At 49.5% G+C, this 19,683-nt stretch overlaps 1 protein-coding gene across 2 annotated transcripts in view; it reads right to left on the bottom strand.

Annotated features, from left to right (window-relative positions):
* PLCG2 (phospholipase C gamma 2) overlaps nt 1-17,662 on the bottom strand; it is a 140,132-nt gene extending 122,470 nt beyond the window's left edge. The window contains exons 1-2 of one of the 2 annotated variants that reach the window (XM_016165884.2): nt 17,557-17,662; nt 12,383-12,620 (exon numbers count right to left, since the gene is read on the bottom strand). In XM_016165884.2, the coding sequence (XP_016021370.1) occupies nt 12,383-12,575 (193 nt within the window). In that variant the 5' untranslated portion in view covers nt 12,576-12,620; nt 17,557-17,662. The remainder of the gene's footprint in view (nt 1-12,382; nt 12,621-17,556) is intronic. The other variant, XM_016165885.2, reaches the window with a different exon arrangement.
* Between the last annotated feature and the right edge of the window lie 2,021 nt (nt 17,663-19,683).

Genomic DNA, 19,683 nt, shown 5'->3' with positions numbered 1-19,683 from the left:
CTCCAAAGATGGGCTGTTTTACTAACAAACTCCTGAGCTGAGCAATCAATAACTAGCACTAAAACACAGCTGTCAACCTAGGCTTCCCTCCACATCGAGTTTCTCATCAAGATGATCATGAAAATAACACCTTCATGAGGTTGCTGTGTGGATTAAGTGAGAACCTATCAGCGGCCCTGGTCCATGGTACAGGCTCTATGTCTTCCTAACACCATCCCAAGAGGCCATGCTGACGCTCATGAGATCCACGATCTCAGGGGGAATCAAGCTGTTGCTTTCACAGCCTGGGCCAGAATAAATGTCCAACCACGAGGAGAAGGAAGCGCAAACCACACTCACAAGACCCTTCATTTACCAATGAGCTTCCTATCTGTAACAAATGGAAAAGCTGGTGGATGCCCAGGTGCTGGCCAGGGTGGAGGGTGACACATGAGTCAGTGCAGCTTTCCTGGGGACAACTGAACACTGCGCCCGAGTCCACGACACAGCCTCTCCTTCCTCCAGAACCCCTTTTAGAAACTTATCCTAGGGAAATTCCCAGCGATGTGCCTGAGAGTTAGCTATGATGTTGTCCCCGGCATCGGTGTTTGCCACAGCAAAATAACGAACTACGTAATATCCAAAATTAGAAGATTGGTAAAAAGATAAAATTAAAATTAAAAAAATACAGTGGAGAAGTAGTGCCATTTTAAAACATGACGGAGGTGTGGAGTGGAAAGATTTGCGCAACTGGAAACAACCTAAGTGTAATCAAAAGGACAGGTGGATTCCTCAAGGTGTACCCACTGAGTGAAACCACTAACAGGAGTTAAAATAACATTACTGATATCGATGTGGATACTTCACAATATGTTACATACTAAGCACAAATTACATTTTTTGAAATATAAAAAAAAAAATGCATGGGAATGATATTCATCAAAGTGTAATTCTGGTTCCTCTAGGGCAGGAGGATTATGCATGAAAATAGTTGTATTTACAGTATTTTTTCTTAAAAAAAAAAAAAATAAGGATCCAAAGCAAATACTATGATTTCTCTACCTTGGTTAGGAGAGCGTATTCATTTTTTGTGGTTGCTATACAAATTACTATAAAATTAGTGGCTTAAGACAACACAAATTTATCATCTTACAGTTTTGGAGTTCAGAAATCTAAAATGGGTCTCACGGGGCTAAAATCAAGGTGCAGGCATGGCTGCAGGAAGTCCTTCTGGGCGCTCCAGGCCAGAGTGTTTCCTTGTCTTTTCCAGCTGCTGGAGGCCACCTGCCTCCCTTGGCTCATGGACCCTTCCACCTTCAAGGCCATTGATTTCACCACTCTGACTTCTTTCATCACATCTTCTCAGTCTCTGGCCCTCCTCCTTTCCTCTATCACTTACAAGGACCCTTGTGGTTACATCGGATAATCTAGATAATCCAGAATAAGTTCCCATCTCAAGATCCTTAACTTAGTCACATCCGCAATGAACCTTTTACAACATAGGGTAACAGAGTCATAAATTCTGGAGATTAGGATGAGGACCTCTTTGGGGGTAGGAGGGATCCCCTTTATTTTGCCTAACAGGGTACACAGAAATAATAATAGTGACAATAATAGTAGCAGCAACAGCAGCTAATTCTTATTGTGTGCTTTGGGATACTTTGAGGCACTATCCCAAAAGCATACTATATAATTAGCTTACCTAATCCTCATGAGAATCCAGTGGCAAGGCACCACTATTATCCCTCTATGTAGATGGTATGATGAGAAGTTAGATAACTCGGCCATGGTCACAAACATTGTAAGCGGCAGAACCAAAATCTGAACTCAGGCAGTCAGACCCTAGAGCACATGCTCTCGAGTACATAGGTGTTTGTCATCTTAGTCTCTACTCCTCTCTCGACTTCTAAAATAGCTCACAATAATAATAAAACATGGTCACAATATAGCGCGAACTGAAAAGAGCATAATACTAAGCAGTATTATGAAAGGACTGCATTTTGTAAAAATACATCTATGTCTTGCATTAAAAAGATCTGGAAGGGTGTACGCGCATACAGGCCTCTGGATGGAGGCTGAGGGAATTGTTACCCTCAGCCAGTTGTAGCTTAAAATGTTTCTACTAATGAATACATGTTACTTCTACAATGAGGAAAAAAAAAAGTAATTTAAATTAAGGGAAATAAAACAAGGTCAGAGGAAACCAGCTCAGAACCCTCTTAAACAGAAAATCGGTATAATGTTCAGCCTTGGCCACTCTGGCCTCAGCCCTTCTTGCCACCCCCCACCCCCAGGGCCACAGGTCCTCCTCCAGCCGGTCCCCAGGCAGGCGTAGGGGGCTGCTGCTACCAGCAGCGGCTGGCAGCAGGCCAGGAGTGGCCTGGAGAGACTGGGCATGGTGAGAAGGGGACACTTGGCCATTGGGACCCCCTGAGGCTGGCATCTCCCCCATGAGCTCTGCAGGGTCCCCTCTTCCTGCCACATTTGCTATGCTCTGTGTCTACTGTAACTTCGCTAGTCTCCATTCTACAGATTAGTAAGTGTCCATGTTTCTCTTTCTCAGAACAGGATCCTTCTTCACATGCACAGACCTGCTGTCCCACCCTGAACTGTCTCCCACGATGACCACCAGCACAACTCGTGTAAGATGAGAGCGGCATCTTACAGCATCGTCCCAACAGTGCCGGGAGACTGGCAAAGGCCTCTTTCATCCTAAACTGGTACCACCCCTGATTCTGTTTACACACCTTCGCCATCGCCCTGTTGACACTACTCCAAGTCCAGGCCTCCCCAGACTTGCAGAAAGAGAAAGCCAGGAGCTGAGCTGCCTGCCTACGCCTCTTTCTCAAATCCAAGGACCTTAACTCCAATAGGACCCCAACCCCGATGCCACAGAATGGCAAGAGGAAGAGGCATCTGTATGTGTGGACTGCACCACGCCCTCTCCTGTGGCCCCAAACAGCCACAAATGCATGCTCTGGCAGAATGAGGACAAGGCACCCTCTGTCAAGTACATACCATGCATGCTACATGCACTTATGAGTTTAATGCTCACAACAATCCTACAGGGTAGTTTTGCCATTGCCCTATCTCCCAGATGAGTAAACTCAGGCCCAAAGGGACTAAGGGGTGGAGTGAACTGCCCAGGGTCATGCGGCCAGTAAGCAGAGGGCCAAGACCGGAACCACTGTGTGCGGTTAAACAGGAAGTGGTCACAGAGATGCCCTAACTTAACCCAGATACTGCCATCTCTGGAGAGAATGAGAGGGGCAGAGGCTGATTTGTCTGCTATGTATTTGTGAAGCACCCACTGCAGGCCTGGCACGGACTAAGTGTTGGGGATTCCTCCCTGGTGAGCAGGACAGGTACCTGCCTTCCGGAGCTCACGGTCTGAGGTGAGGACGCCAAGGACCTGGCTCTAAGGTCAGGCTTTGCCAGATTGGCTTCCACTTCAAACTGCATAGCACTTAAGTCTCTTCCAAAACAAAACAAGATGTGTCACTTTGCTAGCCTAATATGAGGAAATGCACATTTATAGCGAAGGTAGACTTGGGAGCGGCAGGTGGTGGAAATGATCTTTCCAAAAGGATTCACCAAAAGATTTCTTCCAACGGCTCCCTCCCCTGCTTTGAAGAGCTTTAACTTGCAGCAACCAGTCGGGAGCCTCTAATTACACAAAGCGGGACACACCTGCATTCCAGGTCTTGGCACCACTGCAAGGGACAGAGGTTCCCTGTGCCCCGCCCTCTCACTTCTCAGAGTGGGACGTGTCCACACTCCAGCTGCCTCTCCTCTCTCCACCGACAGCCAGATGGAGTTCTGGGCTGGGACACTTAGTTCCCTAAAAGCCAGACTGAAAGAAACTCATGTCTACACCCCACAGCCACGGGAGCACAGAGAACTGGATCGGCAGCAGGTCCTCCAAAGGGGAGGCTTGGAGTAGAGAATTCAAAAGGAGACAGGAGAGAAACACGAGGCGTAATAAGGAGACCAAACCTTACATAGTGTTTCCCAGGCACCTTTCTAAATGACTTACCTACAGGAGCTCACCTGATCCTAACAACCCTACCAGGTGGGTGCTATCTATCATTCTTCCCATTTTATGGGTGAGGAAACGGCAGCACAGAGAGGTCAGTCTCTGGCCCAACGTCACACAGCTAATAAGAGTCAGGAGTCAAACCCAAGCAAGCTGGCTCTAGGCCCCACATTTCACCAGTACATGGCACCGCCTCTCACACCCTCAGGGCCCAAGCCAAGACCAGTGTAGCCAGGAAGTAAGATGACACTTCGGATACTCCTAAATGCCTTTACAACCAACTCCAACTTACCTTTAATATCTGTGGTCAGAAGGATATATCAATTGCCAGGCTCACCCCACTGCCCTTCAGGCCCCTTTTAAAGGGGAGTATATTAGTTTGCTAGGGCAGCTATAACGATGTACCACGAACTGGGTGGCTTAAACAACAGAGATCCATTGTCTCATAGTTCTGGAGGCTGGGTGTCCCAGCTCTGTCGGCAGGGAGGACCTGTTCCGTGCCTCTCCCCTAGCTTCTGGTGATGGCTGGCAATCTTTGGTGCTCCTTAGCTTGCAGATGCATCACTCCAATCTCTGCATCCATCATCACATGGCCTTCTCTACCTGAGCGTGTGTGTGTATGTCTTATTAGGGTACCAGTCATATTGGATTAGGGCCGACCCTATACCAGCATGACCTCATCTTAACTATCTGTAGTAACCCTATTTCCAAATAAGGTCATTCAGTGGTATGGGGGGGGGGGGGTTAGAGCTCTGACATATGAATGGTGGGGACACAATTCAACCCATTACAAGGACCCATCCCTGCCCATAAGCCCTGAAAAGCCACACGCTGTTCTCCAATAAGAGATGCCATCTAAACCATCCATAACCCCACCAAAGTTGACCAGAAAGGATAATAGCCTCAAAACAGCCAATCTCCCCATACTGGCTCAAAAAGAGCCACCAATCAGAGGCATCTCTTGGGAGTCCATTCTTGGGAGGCTGAGAAATCAAAGCCTTCTGGGCACAGAGTGTCAAAATGGAGAGAGGCTTTGCTGGGGAGAGTCTACCAACGGCTGCAAGGAATCCTCAGAGGCCAGATGAAGCTGGTCTATGGGGAGACATCACCACCACCAGTGGCTCTTCTCGCAGACAGGACAAGGGAGCCTTCAGTGCCACCAGCTCCCCTTCCCATGAGGCCCAGTGGTAAGGCTGTTCATTTTCTTGGATCCTTGCAACACACACGCACACACACACACACCCCTATATTCATTCTGTTTTCTAGCCATCAGTGGGGCTCCTACAACCATCTCTGCAACCTCGAAGGTCAGGGGCTGTGGAAGAGCCTGGGAGATGCCCACCAAACCCATTTCCCACCCTTCCCAGAACACAACTGGGCCACATTTCCCAGTATCCTTTGTACCTAGTCACCAGACAAGTAGTGGTCAATGGAAGGTGGGAACCTTCCACTATCCAGGTCTTGTTCATCAAAACCTAAGCCATCTTCCACTCTTCCTCTTCCCCCACATGCTCACTGGACACATAGATCCTGAGGTGGCCTCAGATGCCTTAGGGGGTGGTGGTGCCACCAGACGGCAGAGCCCCACCCCACAATCCCACTGGATCATGACTTAAATGAGAAATTTGTATCAAGAAATCATCTGTCCCTGCAGTTAGCCGACACTGACGCATGCAGAAGCTTTACGGCCGTGCCCTCTGCCTGGAGTGCTCTCTCCCCAGAGCTTCCCATGGCTCCCTCGTTCCCACCCTTCAAATCCCAGCTCGAATGTCACCTTCGCAGAGAGGCTCCCTTGATGCCTGCCCTCTTTGTCACAGTGCCCTGTTTCTTTCCTTCCTGGCATCCATCGCTATCAAAACGATCAAAGATTAGTTCAGCTTTTTCTGTCTTTCCTGTGAGACTGTAAGCTCCTCTAGGGATCCCCACTGCCAAGCATAATACCCACTACACGCCAGCTCCTCTTTAGAGCAACAAAGAAACGAATTCTAAGAACACTGAATGATCATCATCCAGGACAGAAGACAACCCTTGCGTAACCACAGAAACCAATTCCTCAACCGTCCAGCACACAAGCAGGTCTGTATGGACGTCAGGAACAAAAACAGCAGCTCTGTTTTACACACCAGCGGGCTCCAACATGGAGAATACATATCCCAGGACGGGAGCAGGACAATTCATTGGGTGCAGCAATGAAAATCATTATATAAATGGAAGTTCTAATGTTTATCTCCTGTTTTCTACAACGTCCCTTTGTTTGATAACGATAAGGATGATGACAAAAGCAGCGAATACTTGAGCACCTACCTCCTGCGTGCCGTGCCCGATTGAAAGCAGGTTTCACGTATTCATTTAATCCTCACCAGAGCCTACTGAGAGAGGTTCTTTACTTATTCTCATTTTACGGATGTGAAAATGGAGGCACAAAGAGATGACATGAGCGGTCCAAGGTCACACCCCAACTCAGTGGCAGGGCTGGCATCTGAACCCAGGCACTCAGGCTCCTGACTCTGAGCTATCATATACCATAACTGCACATCTACAATTGAAAAATAAATAAGTTTACAGCCCCTGGGGACACTGGCTGAATCTCATTTCTGGTGATGCTTGACTGAAGGAGCTTGGAGATCACTTTCAAACAATAGATTTCTTCTTAGGAGATGCCAGTGAGAAAACATCTACCTCCTACTATTTTGAAAACATTTTGATAAAATAACAACTTTCAAAAATACTCCTTTGTTTAATAAGCAAAAGGCCAAGGATGGCGTTCAGAACCAACTGCGATACAGCACGACCCCATTCCTGTTAGCGCTTGCCACACTGCTGTGTTCACGGTCTCCTCCCGGCGGGTCTGTCACCCCACTAATCAGGGCACGTCTGGGATCTCCATCCCCTTGGCACCTCCAGCCCCCGGCAGAGTGTGTCCTCTCCACGCATCAGGAATGGGTGTCTCTCCCTCCTGTTGCAACGAAGTCTGCACAAAGCTGTGGTCCTTGGGTCCCCAGCCTAGTGCTTCTCTGTCACATGCAGAGCCGAAACACCTGAGATGATGTAGGAGGAGAAAGCAACACAGAGCAGGAAGGGGCTTTGAGACCCCGGAGGCGGACAGCATGCGTGCCAACTGCAGTTCTGCCCCTTCCTGACCGTGGGGCCTTGGGCATGTCAGTCTCCTCAGGGCTCAGTTTCCTCATAAATAAAGCGGAGATAATTCCTGCCTCACAGGGTCACTTCGAAGATTTAATGAGTTTTTCTATGTAATGTGCTTACACCGGGACTAATACACAGCGAGCGTTCATTAGAGGTGGCTGCTGCTATTATTATTATTATTAATTATTATTATTATTAGGCAGGCAAGCCAAGAACCTAATACCACGAAAACAGAACCGCTCCTACTGTTGAGAATCCCTCATTCACAGGCAGCCGCAACTTGCCAAAAATAAGCAGACAGAGAAGTGAAAGTAAAAACTTCAGGATAAAAGCCTGTTTAGTAGAGATGGATGCTGTCCAAGCCCTCAAAAGTGACTTATCGCCACACCAACCCTACCAGACCCCGCGAGCAGGTGGCACCAGGGCGCTCCCGGGGCGCATTCGAGACCCCCCAAAAGGAACAGATGCGGGAAGACCCTGAAGGTTCAAGTCAGAAAGGCCCCGAGCAGGGACGCTGTCCCCCTGTGGTCTGCTCGGCCGGTGCCCCAGGGAGGAAGGCACATGTGGGTGGCGCTTCCGTGAGCTCCTCCCTCCACTCGGAGTCGCACGGAGGCCAGCGCTGGGAGACACCTCTCGCTCATTGTGCAATGTTTCCCACATATGAAATGGAACGCCAGATCCATTTAATTCTCACCCAATATGGCAGGAACTGTCATCCCATTCGACGGACAGGTCAACTGAGGGACCTAGTAGATAGTAGGGCAGGGGTTTGAGTCTAAAGTCTGGGTCCAGAGTCCAGGTATGCTCTTGGTCCCCTGGCTCCAAGGTGGTCTCCACCAGTTTCTTCCCACCCTGGATGCACGTGCCACTCCCTCTCCGAGAGGAGATTCTCCATTCCTTGAACCTGAGCACACCTTGGTGACCTGAGCTGGTGCAAGGGGCATTCTGGGACTGCTGATGCAAGGTCCTGCAGCTCCACCCGGAACTCATGGAACACTCGCCCTGGGGCCACTAAGAAGTCCAACTACCCTGGGACCACCAGGCAGTAGGTGCTCGGTCAACAGTTCCAGCTAAGTCCGGTCCTCCAGCCATCACCATCGAGGCGCCAGATGTGTGAGAAGATTCCGGAACGTTCCAGCCCAAGTGACATACCAGTTCAGGACCACCAAATGACCTCGGTCCAGGGCATGAAAAACAGAAGAATCACCCAGCTGAGCCCTGCCCAGATCTCTGACCCACATATTTCCTCGCTCACACTCAAGAGACCACTGATCTCACTTCAAGACAGCCAACCTGCTGGTCACCTGACAAACCCCTCACTCAGCTCCCCACAAAGCAGCTGCTCTGCCGGGAGGCCTCCCCATTCTCCACCAGCTCCCTGACACCCAGACAGACAAAACCTTCTTCCTCGCATGGTACTCAGGCCAGACCCTCACTGGGGTGCTGAGCACACGCCCCTGCAGGGGCTGGCTGAGGACTCTGTTTCGCCTCCAGACAGGAACTCCGCCCCTCCTCCTCTCTCTCAGCAGAGTCCAGCATCCAATATGACGGCAAACGTGGCCTGATGCATCAAACAGCTCTGTCACGACAGAGTCCAAGAGAAATCCTAATATTCCCAGCGATATTTTATGGCTCTAAGCAAAGTAAGCATATGACTTGAGGCCAGAGTTTCTCAACCGTGGCACCGCTGACGTTCGGTACTGGAAATCATTGCGGGATGTTTAGCAGCATCCCCAGCTTTGCCCTGCTAGATACCGGGAGCACCCTCTCCCCAGTAATGACAGCTAAAAATGTCTACAGACTTTGCCAAATGCCCCAGGGGAATTACCCTCGTTGAGAACCACTTGCTACTTTAGTCAGTGGAAGCCATGTGCCTATCTTCGCCCAGACCCACGCACGGGTCATGACCTGGCAAAAGTCACATGCCATTTGTCAAGTATCCCATAAGCACACGCTGTGCTCCCTCGTGCTTGCCTGACCCTTTGCGGACCTCACAGTAACCTGCAAGTTCCCCTAAGAACCCCGGAAGGAAGGCTACGGCTGGGGGGTTCCCCTCAGGATGCCAGACTTACAGCGGGTGGCTGTGAATACAACCCTGAGAATCCCCACCCAGGACCCAAAGTGGTCCAGGGAACACCATTTCTAACCCTTTTCCCCAGAATTGGCTTTCTTGTCTCTTTACAACCACCACCAACACAGCCATCTCACACAGGACTGCCAGAGCACGTTCGAAAACGCAGTCACGTCATCTCTCTTCTGGGTACCCTTCCGTGGATCCCCACTGCTCTCCAGAAGTCTAGACACCTAAGCAAGACTGTGCCGCCCTGGAAAGCTGGACGCTACACATCAGCAACGATGGCAAAAGTAACAGCAGCACTGCCCGCAGCCTGAGCGCTTATCCCGCACTCTGCGCCGCGTTGAACCCCTCCGAGGTATTTCCTCCTTTATTCATTCCCAACCATAACTTTGTGGGGTGGACACCACTATTATTTCCATTTTACAGATAAGAGAATTAAATCTCAGAAAGCAGATGTAACTTGGTCGCCGCAGTCACACAGCAAAGCTCATCAAATGGTGCTGGAAGTCAAGCCCCAGGCTGCCTGTCCTAAATGAAACAATGCAGGCTCCGTGAGGAGTTTAATCTAATTACTGCTGTATCTTCAGCACCTAGAACAGTGCCTGGCAGAGCAGGCATTTAAATATGGAACGATGGGTGGGTGGACGGGTAAATGGATGCGTGGAGGGAGGGCTCTCAAACAGTATATACCAAACCTGGCTAATTACAAGGGTCAACTGGGAAGCCTATTAAAATACTGTACTGAGTCTCAACCCACCTGGTGAACAACAGTCATCCTTAGCCACTCCCAAGAGAAGGAGCTGCTGTTAGTTAACTGAATGATGAGAACTACAGGGCATAGACTTCAGGAGCCAAAATCCTGTCTCATGCCTCTAAGAACAAGCTTGAGGGGAAGGTTCCAGTAGCCGACACTTATGAGCTCTCTCAACCCCAGGTGTTTCTGAGGGTCAGCCAAGCTTGGTACTGGCAGGTCCAGAAGAGAAAGAACCCCATCCACTCTCAGCGCAGCACACCTGTATTTATAGTCAATGCCCCTTCTACCCCCTGCAGGTCCTGCCCCCACCCCAGCTGTGACAGGTTTTGGGGCCACCTGGGAGGTCGAGTGTTGCTAAAACAAACAAAACTGAGAGGAAGGTTGGCTGCCTCCACACACGGACATCTTCAAAGCGGGGCTCTGTCGCTGGGCCATCTGAGGCCTGCTTGGCTCTGAAGCCAGGAGAAACCTTTCAGAAAGCTGTTTAGTGTCACTCATAAGAGAAATCAAATGAAGAACTACGTCAAATCACTAGAGTCCACCTGTGAATGGCCAAATTCAGGACACCCCCCATTGCAGTGTGGATGAAGGTTTGGGAAACAGGTACTCTCACGTCTCATGGGCTTTTTGTGGGGTGTCGCCAAACTGCCAAAGTTAAAATACCCTGTACCCTTTAACTCGGAAATCGCACTTTTAGAAAGCTGTCCTTCAAATATACCCGTGTGGGTGCATGAAAGAACAATGTGAGGATGACCCTCACGCACTGCTGGTGGGAATGCGAAATGGAGCAGCCGCCTGAAAAATAGTCTGGCAGTTCCTAAAATGATTAAACAGAGTTCCCACGCGGCCCAGCAACGACACCTCAGTGTACACACACAAGACATGAAAACGTACATCCACGCAAAAACTTGCTCAGAGCAGCACTATTCCGAAGTGCTAAGAAGTGAAACAACCCAACTGTCAATGAATGAACAAACAAATTGTGGAAAATCGATGCGGTGGAATATTATTTAGCCAGAGAAAGGAGCAAAGTACCGATACATGCCACAACATGGACGAACCTTGAAAACATTGTGCTAAATGAAAGAAGTCAGACACAAAAAGCCATGAGTCTATTCAAGGAAATGTCCAAAACGAGAAAATCTAGAGAGACAGAAAAAAGACGAATGGTTGCTTAGGGCAGGGGAGAAGGACGGGGAGTAGAGGGTGATGGCTAATGGGTACAGGGTTTGTTTTTGAGGTGATAAAAATGTTCCAAAACGGACTGCAATGGTGGTTGCACACACCTGTGAATATACTCAAAACCAGTGCATCGTTCATTTTAAATGGGTAAATTCTCTGGTATGCGAATTCCATCTCAATGAAGAAAAAGAAAAAGAAGAAGAATGCAAGTACAGTAGCTGCAGCTAATAGCAAAAGACTGGAAATAGCCCAAATGCCCCCTCTCTAGGGGTTACACTGCAGCCAGAATACTACGCGGCCACGAGAGAAGGCAGCTCAATGTGCGCTTGAGAAACCACCTCCAAGATGGTTACTCAATTTAAAAAATAAACCAAGGCGCAGAAGTGTGTGTAGTAAGGATCCATTTGTGCAAAACACACAACGCACACATCACACAAGCAGAGAATACTTCTGGACGACAACAGACTCTGATAATGAGCTTGCCTGTGGAGCAGGGGATGGGGGCTGAGAAACGTTTATGACTTTTTTGGCTTTCCCCCAAGCGTACGTTTTAATTTTTCAATTAAAGAGCAGTCAATAAAAATGCAAATTAAAGCAAGTACCTGCAGCTGAAAGCTGCTTAAGTCTTCTGAGTCCATTTGTCAAAAAGTCTTAGAAACTTTAGGAACTGAGCCAATTGTCCAATCTAAGGGGGGTGGGGAAGGGAAGATGCCTCCACTGGACCAGCTTCATGTCAAAGCTACAGGACATTCGGTGGCATGTCCTGTCCACATGCAGCTGACGTAAAGGCCTCTCATTCTGTGGTTTGCAGTGAAACAAAACAAGCATTTATTTGGCTTCTGAGCTACGAGTTTCCACTCTGGCCATTTAGCCCTTCAGAGGCCAGACAGGATGACCATCCACAGCAACCAAATGATCCCTGATGCTGTCAGACAGAGCACCCCTTGCCTGCCCAGGCGAGCTGTCTGAATGTCATTGCCCAACTTGACCCACTCGGGCCTGTTACTTCTCCAGTAACTGTCTGAACCTCCCTCACCTGCTCTAAGTCCCATCAGAGATGCAGACGAAGTGGCCGCACTCATTTTTAGAAAACGAGAAGGCATCAAACCAATAACAACTACAGTGACAAGTGAAGGCGGGAAGGGGAGAAGGTGCACAGGCCAGAACTTGGGGAGGACCGGCCACACTGCCCTGTCCAGCGGCTACTCACAGAAGCCCTCGATTTTGTCAGCCGTCTTACTCCAGGCCACTTGCCGCGTCTCCATGATCACCTGGACGGTCCTCCGCTCCGGGGTGGACTTGCGGAAGCTGAACACGGTCATCACCGTGCCCAGCTCCAGGGCTCTCTTGATCTGGCTCTTCTCATATTCCGGAAGGGTGTCCACGTTGACCATGGTGGTCATTGTCAGCCACTCCAGGGAGAAGGAAGGAGCGAGGGAACAAAGAGGCTGGAAGGGCAGAATAAAGGAGTGACTTGGTTTGAGTTAACTGAGCGGGATTTAGTTAACAGGGCTTGGACTGCAAGAGCTAAAATCCTGTCTCATGCCTATCAGGGTGAGTTGAAGAGAAGACTCTAGTGGCAGCATGAATTGCTGACCACTCAAATCCCACACAGGACACACTGAAGTTTAAACGGAAGTGGAGGTATGGGAGGAGGTCTCAGACCTCAGTGGCCCAACCGTTATCCAGGCTTTGAATAACCAAATCACCCCAGCCTGGTAGTGAGCCTCTCCCTCCGCACACTTCTATGCTGTAGAATATTTGAATAGCCAAAGCGGCCCACACTGGCTCCCACCCTCCACCCCCAGCATCTTTTACTATCCTGCCTAGAGATTTCTAAGCGTCCCTTTACTTCCTAAGTGAAACTGGGAACAGAAGAAAAAAAAACCTTCAGAATGTCTGTGGAGACCTCAGCATGGAAATGGGGCCAAGAGGACAGAGAATGTCAGGGCCCACCAGCCTCGAGTTCAAATCCTGGTGTAGGTTCCTCCTGACGGTGTGGCCCCGGAAAGTCTGTGTGACTTCTGCACGCCTCAGTTCCATCCTTTCTAACGGGAGTGTTGGGACAATTAGGAAGTGTGGAATGTGATGTCGCAAGCAAAGCACCTGGCGTGCTGCTCAGCGTCCAGCAGGTGTTCCGGATCACCACTTATTCCCCTGCACGGTCCATGTTTATCAGGGAGGTGCTGGGGCCTCATATCTTGGAGCCATCCTTGTCTGGCCTCTCTCACAACCAAAACCAATCCACCAGCAAATCCAGACCCCAACCTGTCTCACCCCTTACCGGGTTCCTTCTAGGATCGTATACTTGGATTATTCTAAGCACCTATTAACTGGTCACCCTGCTTCTGCCCCCAAACCCCTATGGTCAACTCTCAGACCAGTAACCAGAAGAATGCTTTTAGAACAAGAGTGAAATTGTGTTGCTCCCTTGCTCAATGCTGCAGTCGCTCTTGCTCGGCAGACCCCTCACTACCAATTTTGCCTCCCAAATGTCCAAAGACACACTGCCTGCCACTCAAGAGGGGACTTGAACTAAAGGCTGGCTAGCTGCAGACCCTACATCAAGTCACCTAAGCCTTCAGGCCTCATTTCCACACCTGTAAAGGAGAAGAGAGATTACAAGTGCCTCCTCCAAAGGCTCTTGCGAGGATGAAACTAACATATCTCAGGCCCTTAAGACGATGATGCAAAATCAGTGCTGCTCAGACTGACCCATTGTTACCACTGCCAACAATTGTTCTGTATCTTTGTTTTCTCCTCCCCTCCCTCCAAAACTCAGCTGTGACTCCATAGAGAGGCTGGTGGTCAAAAGGGCCGTCTGCGCCAGTCTGCCTCTGATCCCCAGAGCCTCCTGCCAAGTTGCTCAAATTCAGGGCCTCGCTCCCTCACCTGTAAAATGAGGATAACAATACCACCGCCAGGGACACTGGAGGACTGAAAGCTACCATGTCCACACAGCCCCCAGCATTTAGCAGGGCTTCAATCAGCCAGCTGGTCCACATGGTAATCCAGTGTCAACTACATGCCAGGTCCTGAGCTAGAAACTAAGAAGCAAATGAGGAGGAATGTGGAAAGGCCCAGGGCTTGCCCTTCGCCCCCTCCTCCCGCCCCCCTCCACTCCACACCCATGGTCAAAGGCAGCTCTGCAGGTGTACTGGCAGCTGGAGATAATATAATATGATGAATTATACCTGCTCTCTGTTCATCTGGACACAGACCAGTGGGCAAAGACCCTGCAGGACTCAGGGGGTGTGCCAAAAACTCTGCCCAAAGTTAGCCTTCCACCTCTTTACCCTCTAGTCCAGGTGAAGCTGAGGGTAAGGCGCCCCTGGCCAGTCTCGTCCAATAGCTGTTTATTGCTCTGGCCCAGGTACCACCACCTGCTATACATCTCATTTATCTCAATGAGAAACACCGGAGGTGAAAACGCAAGTCCTCAGAGGTGAAACGACATGATCGAGGTCATGCAGACACGTGGCCACATCAGGATCAGAACCCGGGTCTGAATCCCATGCCCCCGCTCCTTCCGCACCTGCCTTCTGGAATTCAGAATCCTGTGGCAGAATGTGGCCAGATAGAGACTACTCTGGCAGCCCCTGTCCCTCTCTAGAGAGAGATTAAAAGACTTGTCCATGTGACACAGCTGGAAAGTGGCAGAACCAGGATTTGAACCTGGCCCAACTCTGCAGCTCTTCATCACGTGGACCGCCCCAGCCATGAGCCTTTGGAGTTCCCCATTCCCAGGTCTCAAGGCCAATGTGCAGGAGGGCATGAATAGGAAACGCCCTGACACAACGCCTCCACCTTCGATTAGACCCGCCAACCAGGAGGCACTTACCCGGGCACTCAGTTCTATCTGGCTCTGGGAGGGCCTTGGACTTAAGTGTCCGGGACTCCTGTATGTTCAGCTCAGGTGCCCAGTGGACCGGCTCAACCATAAACATCAAGTCTCTCATGCTGCCTCTTGTCAAGAACTGGAAAGACATCCTTCTGGCCACAAGAACCTTCGAGTCAACCACCAAAACCCAGCCAGCTCCCTACCCAGGCTTGCAGAGTTGGATGTTTCAACTAAGGCAAGGAGGTCTCCAAGGCCTTGACCCCAGTGGAGGGCACTAGCCATCACAAGCAATTTCCATTTTGCTTCTGCTTTCAAAAAAAAAAAAAAAAAAATGAAATAGTCTTGAAATCCCTTTTTTGTTCCTGTTTCTCAGCTTCCCTGGGTAACTCTGTAAAATGACTTATGCTGTAAATACGAACGTGGCTGGGATTCAATTAAAGGTTTTGCCATTTCTACTCTTCACATCCTTTTCTTCGAAATAAACTTCTGGACTACAAGGGCCCAGAACCAGAAAGCAGGGGAACTTTCTTCTCTTTGTTGCGTTTTACACACATTAGGCTAGTACAGGATTTCATACAAAATCCCAAAAAACAGCTCTCTGTTAAAGTCCAGCATAGCCACATCCCTGAGAAGTAACCACCCCTTCTACAACTTAAGAGAGGTTACTGCTCCACTCACACCCACCCTGTGGCATCGGGATACACGTGGTCACTGCGAGAACAGGCAGTGTCGGCCATCGCAGGCAGGAATGCGAACTGGTTCAACTTTTTTTTTTTAGGGTAACCTGTGAGTACCTCTTAAAATGTAGAGCATACATGTGCTTTGATCCAACAATAACATTTGTGCAGGAACATGCACGAAGATGTCCACGGAAGCATCGTTTATAATAGAAAAAGACATAAACCAGTAAATAACTCACTGCTCAGTGTGTAGGGGCGAGGGGTCCCCTAAATAATAGGACATGCACATTAAAGAGTGCGCCATGGCTATTGGAAAGAATGAGGGCTATATATAAGCAATTTAATCTGGAAAGATTCATGAGATAGATGAAGAGCTGTACACCAATGAGTATAAGATAACTACATTTTTAAAAGGCTGTCTGCTTATGAATCCAGATGGAAGAGGGTAGGAAGGATGACTTGGCTTTCTATTCATTTCAGTGGTGATATCATGAATGAGCTTTACTTTTTTGTGTTTTTATTGTTTTCTAAACTAAGGCGTGTTTTCAAGTTTTCTCACTGGCCATTTTCCACCATCTCCACCCAGCAAAGGGCTATTCACAGGGGTCCTCAGCTTTGACTTCCAGAGGAACCATCCCACTCTCAAGGTTGAGTGCTGGGGAGGGTGGGCAGCTGGGAGAGACAGCAGCATCATTAGGCAATTTCAGCATCCATGAAGCCTGCAGTGGTTATTGTCCCTGAGCTGGTACACACAGCTTTGTAATAGGGTAAGTGTCTGGGTTTGCATGAAACCCCTACATTAGTAAGCCCTCCCTGTAGACCTGTAGGTAAGGCTGATGACCCAAGCCCCACGCAGGGCCCTTAGCCAGAGCGTGAAGAACTAGGCCCCACCCTTTCAACAGATAAGCCCCAATTCTCAACACGGCCCTGGAGTGTAGGCTTGGGAGGCCCCAGAGTCCAGGAGAAGAAACTGAGGCTAAGAGTTCTTCAACTTGCCCAAGACCATACAGCTGGAACTGAAATTCAAATTAAGTTGATTGACAGGGCCACCTGTTTCCCTTGAACCACATCAGGCTCTCTAACCAACCCCAGGGCATTATTTTGTAAATCTCATTCAAAATGAGGTGCTAAAAGAAACCACCGGCCCCCCCTTACCTCCCCCCCCCCCCACCCCGCAGCCTCGACCGGAATCCAGACGCCAACCCCCAAGCCAAATGGGACAGACACATCTTTCCCTGGAATTCTTCCGCTACGGGGGTAATGACCTGTTTGGGATTCCAAAACATAACTAGGAAAACGCATAGACGCGCACACAGAAATATGCATACACTTGCGGGGTGGGAGAGAGAATCACAAGTCCCCCCGAACACTCTCCTGGTCCCTCCTGGGGGAGGGCTGCGCCTTCCGTGGTATCACGCCGCCACCCACCCACCCGGCAACCACCTGTGCAATACGGGGAAGTGCTGGGGCCGGCCCGACCGCGCGCAGTCGGCGAGCCCTGGGCACAGAGGTGGCCAGAAACACGGCCCGACCCCTCGCAGGACCCTGCGGCCACAGGAGCCTCGAACGCCGGTGATCGAGCGACCCCCCGACCGCAAGCCGCGTCGCTTCCTCCGGGTTCCCATTCAAAGCCGGGGCCGCCCCAGGGCAGCGCCCGGCAAAGTGGCGTCGGCCCCGGGTGAGGAAGCGGTCGGCGGCCCGGCACGGACTCCTGCCTTCACCGCCTGGACCTCCGGCCCCGCGGGCGGGAACCCAGAGGACGCTCCCCGCTCTGCCGGTGCCAGCTGCGCCCCGGCGCAAGTTCCCCCTCGGACGCAAACCACCGGGCGCTCATTGCCCAAGCACAGGTCCCGGGCCACCCACCTGGCCGTGCCCCCGCCGCGGGTCCCGGCTCCGGGGTCCCGCGCGCAGCCGCCCGCCGTCCGGGCTCGGGGCACTCCTTGCCGCGCACTCCCCACAACGCGTGCGCTGCTACTTCTGCTTCTTCAGCCTCTGCAGCGCGCCACGTGACTCCTCTGGGGCCGCCCCCCACGCCCCGGCTCGCCCCACCCCACCCCCCGCCCGAGGCCGGCGCTGTCCCGCCCGCTGCTTGGAGCACCCCAAGTGCGGCGCCCCGGCTTGGGACCCGGCCTGCACCGGCAAAGGAAGAAACCGACACAGCGGGAGGGAAGCAAGGTCACTTGCAAGGTAGATAAAACTTCCAGATAAAGTAGCATTTATGGAGTGTTTATTGCATACACGTGTTTTACATGCATTTGCTATACACCTCATAAGCACCGATAATTGACAGCTCATGGATGTAATTTGAAATCATCACTGAACCTGCGCTGGTGTCAGACCACCTGTTACTACTTGGGGCAAGCCACTTAAATGCCCTCAGACTGTTTCCCCGTCAGAGAATCGAAATAGTGCTGCTGGCCCTGAAAGTTTGTTGTAAGGAACTTAGAATGCGAGGGAATTGACCTCCCATTTTCCCAGTGAGATTTCTGTTACGGCTCACTTTATAAACTTAGTCAAATGATTAATTATGATATTTAGTTGACTCATTAACTACCCGTGTCTATTTGACGTCACATAGTGTATGATGTAACATATTCTCTAGGAGAAATATTGCCTTGTTCCATTCTCCTTTTTCATGAAGCAATATTATTCAAGCTTTCCGTATGTATCTTTGATGCACATGTCTTCGTGATGACTAGAGCCAGCTTTAGGGTTACTTACAGAGCTGTCGACACATTTTACTCCTAAGTTGCTTGAGTTACAGCGTTTTTTGAATCTATGAACGTTGCTGCGACTGAAAATGTTATATATGAAGCAACAGGACTCATTTGCTAGCTTTAGAAAAATCCATGGATTCATTTTTCACTGCACCTGTTTCAGGTGTGTGCCAGTGCTATGTGATCTGTGGTGACAGATCACATACTACACTGTTTTTTAAAGAGATCTTTGAAAGGCTTGTTATAATGTCAATCACTTGGAATCATGGGGCTAATTTCCCAAGGAATAATGGCTAAATCTGGGTAGAATTTCTTTGCTTTGTTTTTCGTTGTTGTTTTCAGACCTTCAGTATTCGTTTCCATCCATCCTTTCAACACTTCTATTCTGGTACATGTTCTATAATATACGTATTAGTACAACCATATGTGTATAATTTATTATCACAAAGTCTACATGTATAGGGAAGCATGTCAAATCTCTTGCTGATAAGATGAGACTGGTTGCAAACAGAAGATTTGGAGACTACTAAAGGAAGCTTTGGCTCCTAACCTCTGTCCAGACAGATGCTAATTCTGATCAGAGTTTTCTCTGGCCCCAGGCATCAAGAGAAAGAACATGTAGAACATGCTTTCATTGAAAGAACTCACTTTGAATCTGTGATCTTGAGTCTACAGCATTTTTGGAGTTAAGATGTTTATTGTGTATGAAATGATGGTCATAGCTGATACAATTTGTTTTTTTCATTTTTGTATTTTTAATTGTTTTTCTTGACCTCATTTTTTACCCTCAGATAAACAGCCAAAGGAATCTAGTGCAATAAATGGAAGTGTCTGGGGCTCCTCATCTCTTTTGCTTAAACTTCAACTTGGTTGTTCAGAATAAATTGAGATAGCAGCCCCTGTTCCCGAAGGACTTGAACATAAAATGACACTTCTTTTTCAAAGCATAATAGGTAAGGGGAGAAGCCACCTGTATATATATATATGGCAGAAAGCTCCTGTCATGGGTTAGCTATGGTAGGACATCAGTCGGTGAGTGGAAGAGGCAGGATTTCAACCTGGGTCTGGCTAGTGCCAGAGCTCATGGACACGCAGACCCACTGGCCATCTGCAGCATTAATAGGAGGCATTCAGGCAGGGAGAAGTGAGTGTAACCGCTCCACTTCACAAATGGGTCAGGAAATGACCTCAAAGGGTGGAGAGAACTTTCTTTTCCTTTTCATATAAAAAGAAAGAAGGGGGAGAGAGAATAACCTAAAAGAAAGTCGTCTTT

This window comes from Rousettus aegyptiacus, unplaced genomic scaffold (genome assembly GCF_014176215.1).
Source record: "Rousettus aegyptiacus isolate mRouAeg1 unplaced genomic scaffold, mRouAeg1.p scaffold_m13_p_14, whole genome shotgun sequence".
Classification (NCBI taxonomy): Eukaryota; Metazoa; Chordata; class Mammalia; order Chiroptera; family Pteropodidae; genus Rousettus; species Rousettus aegyptiacus.
This window is presented reverse-complemented; position numbering and strand designations above follow the sequence as displayed.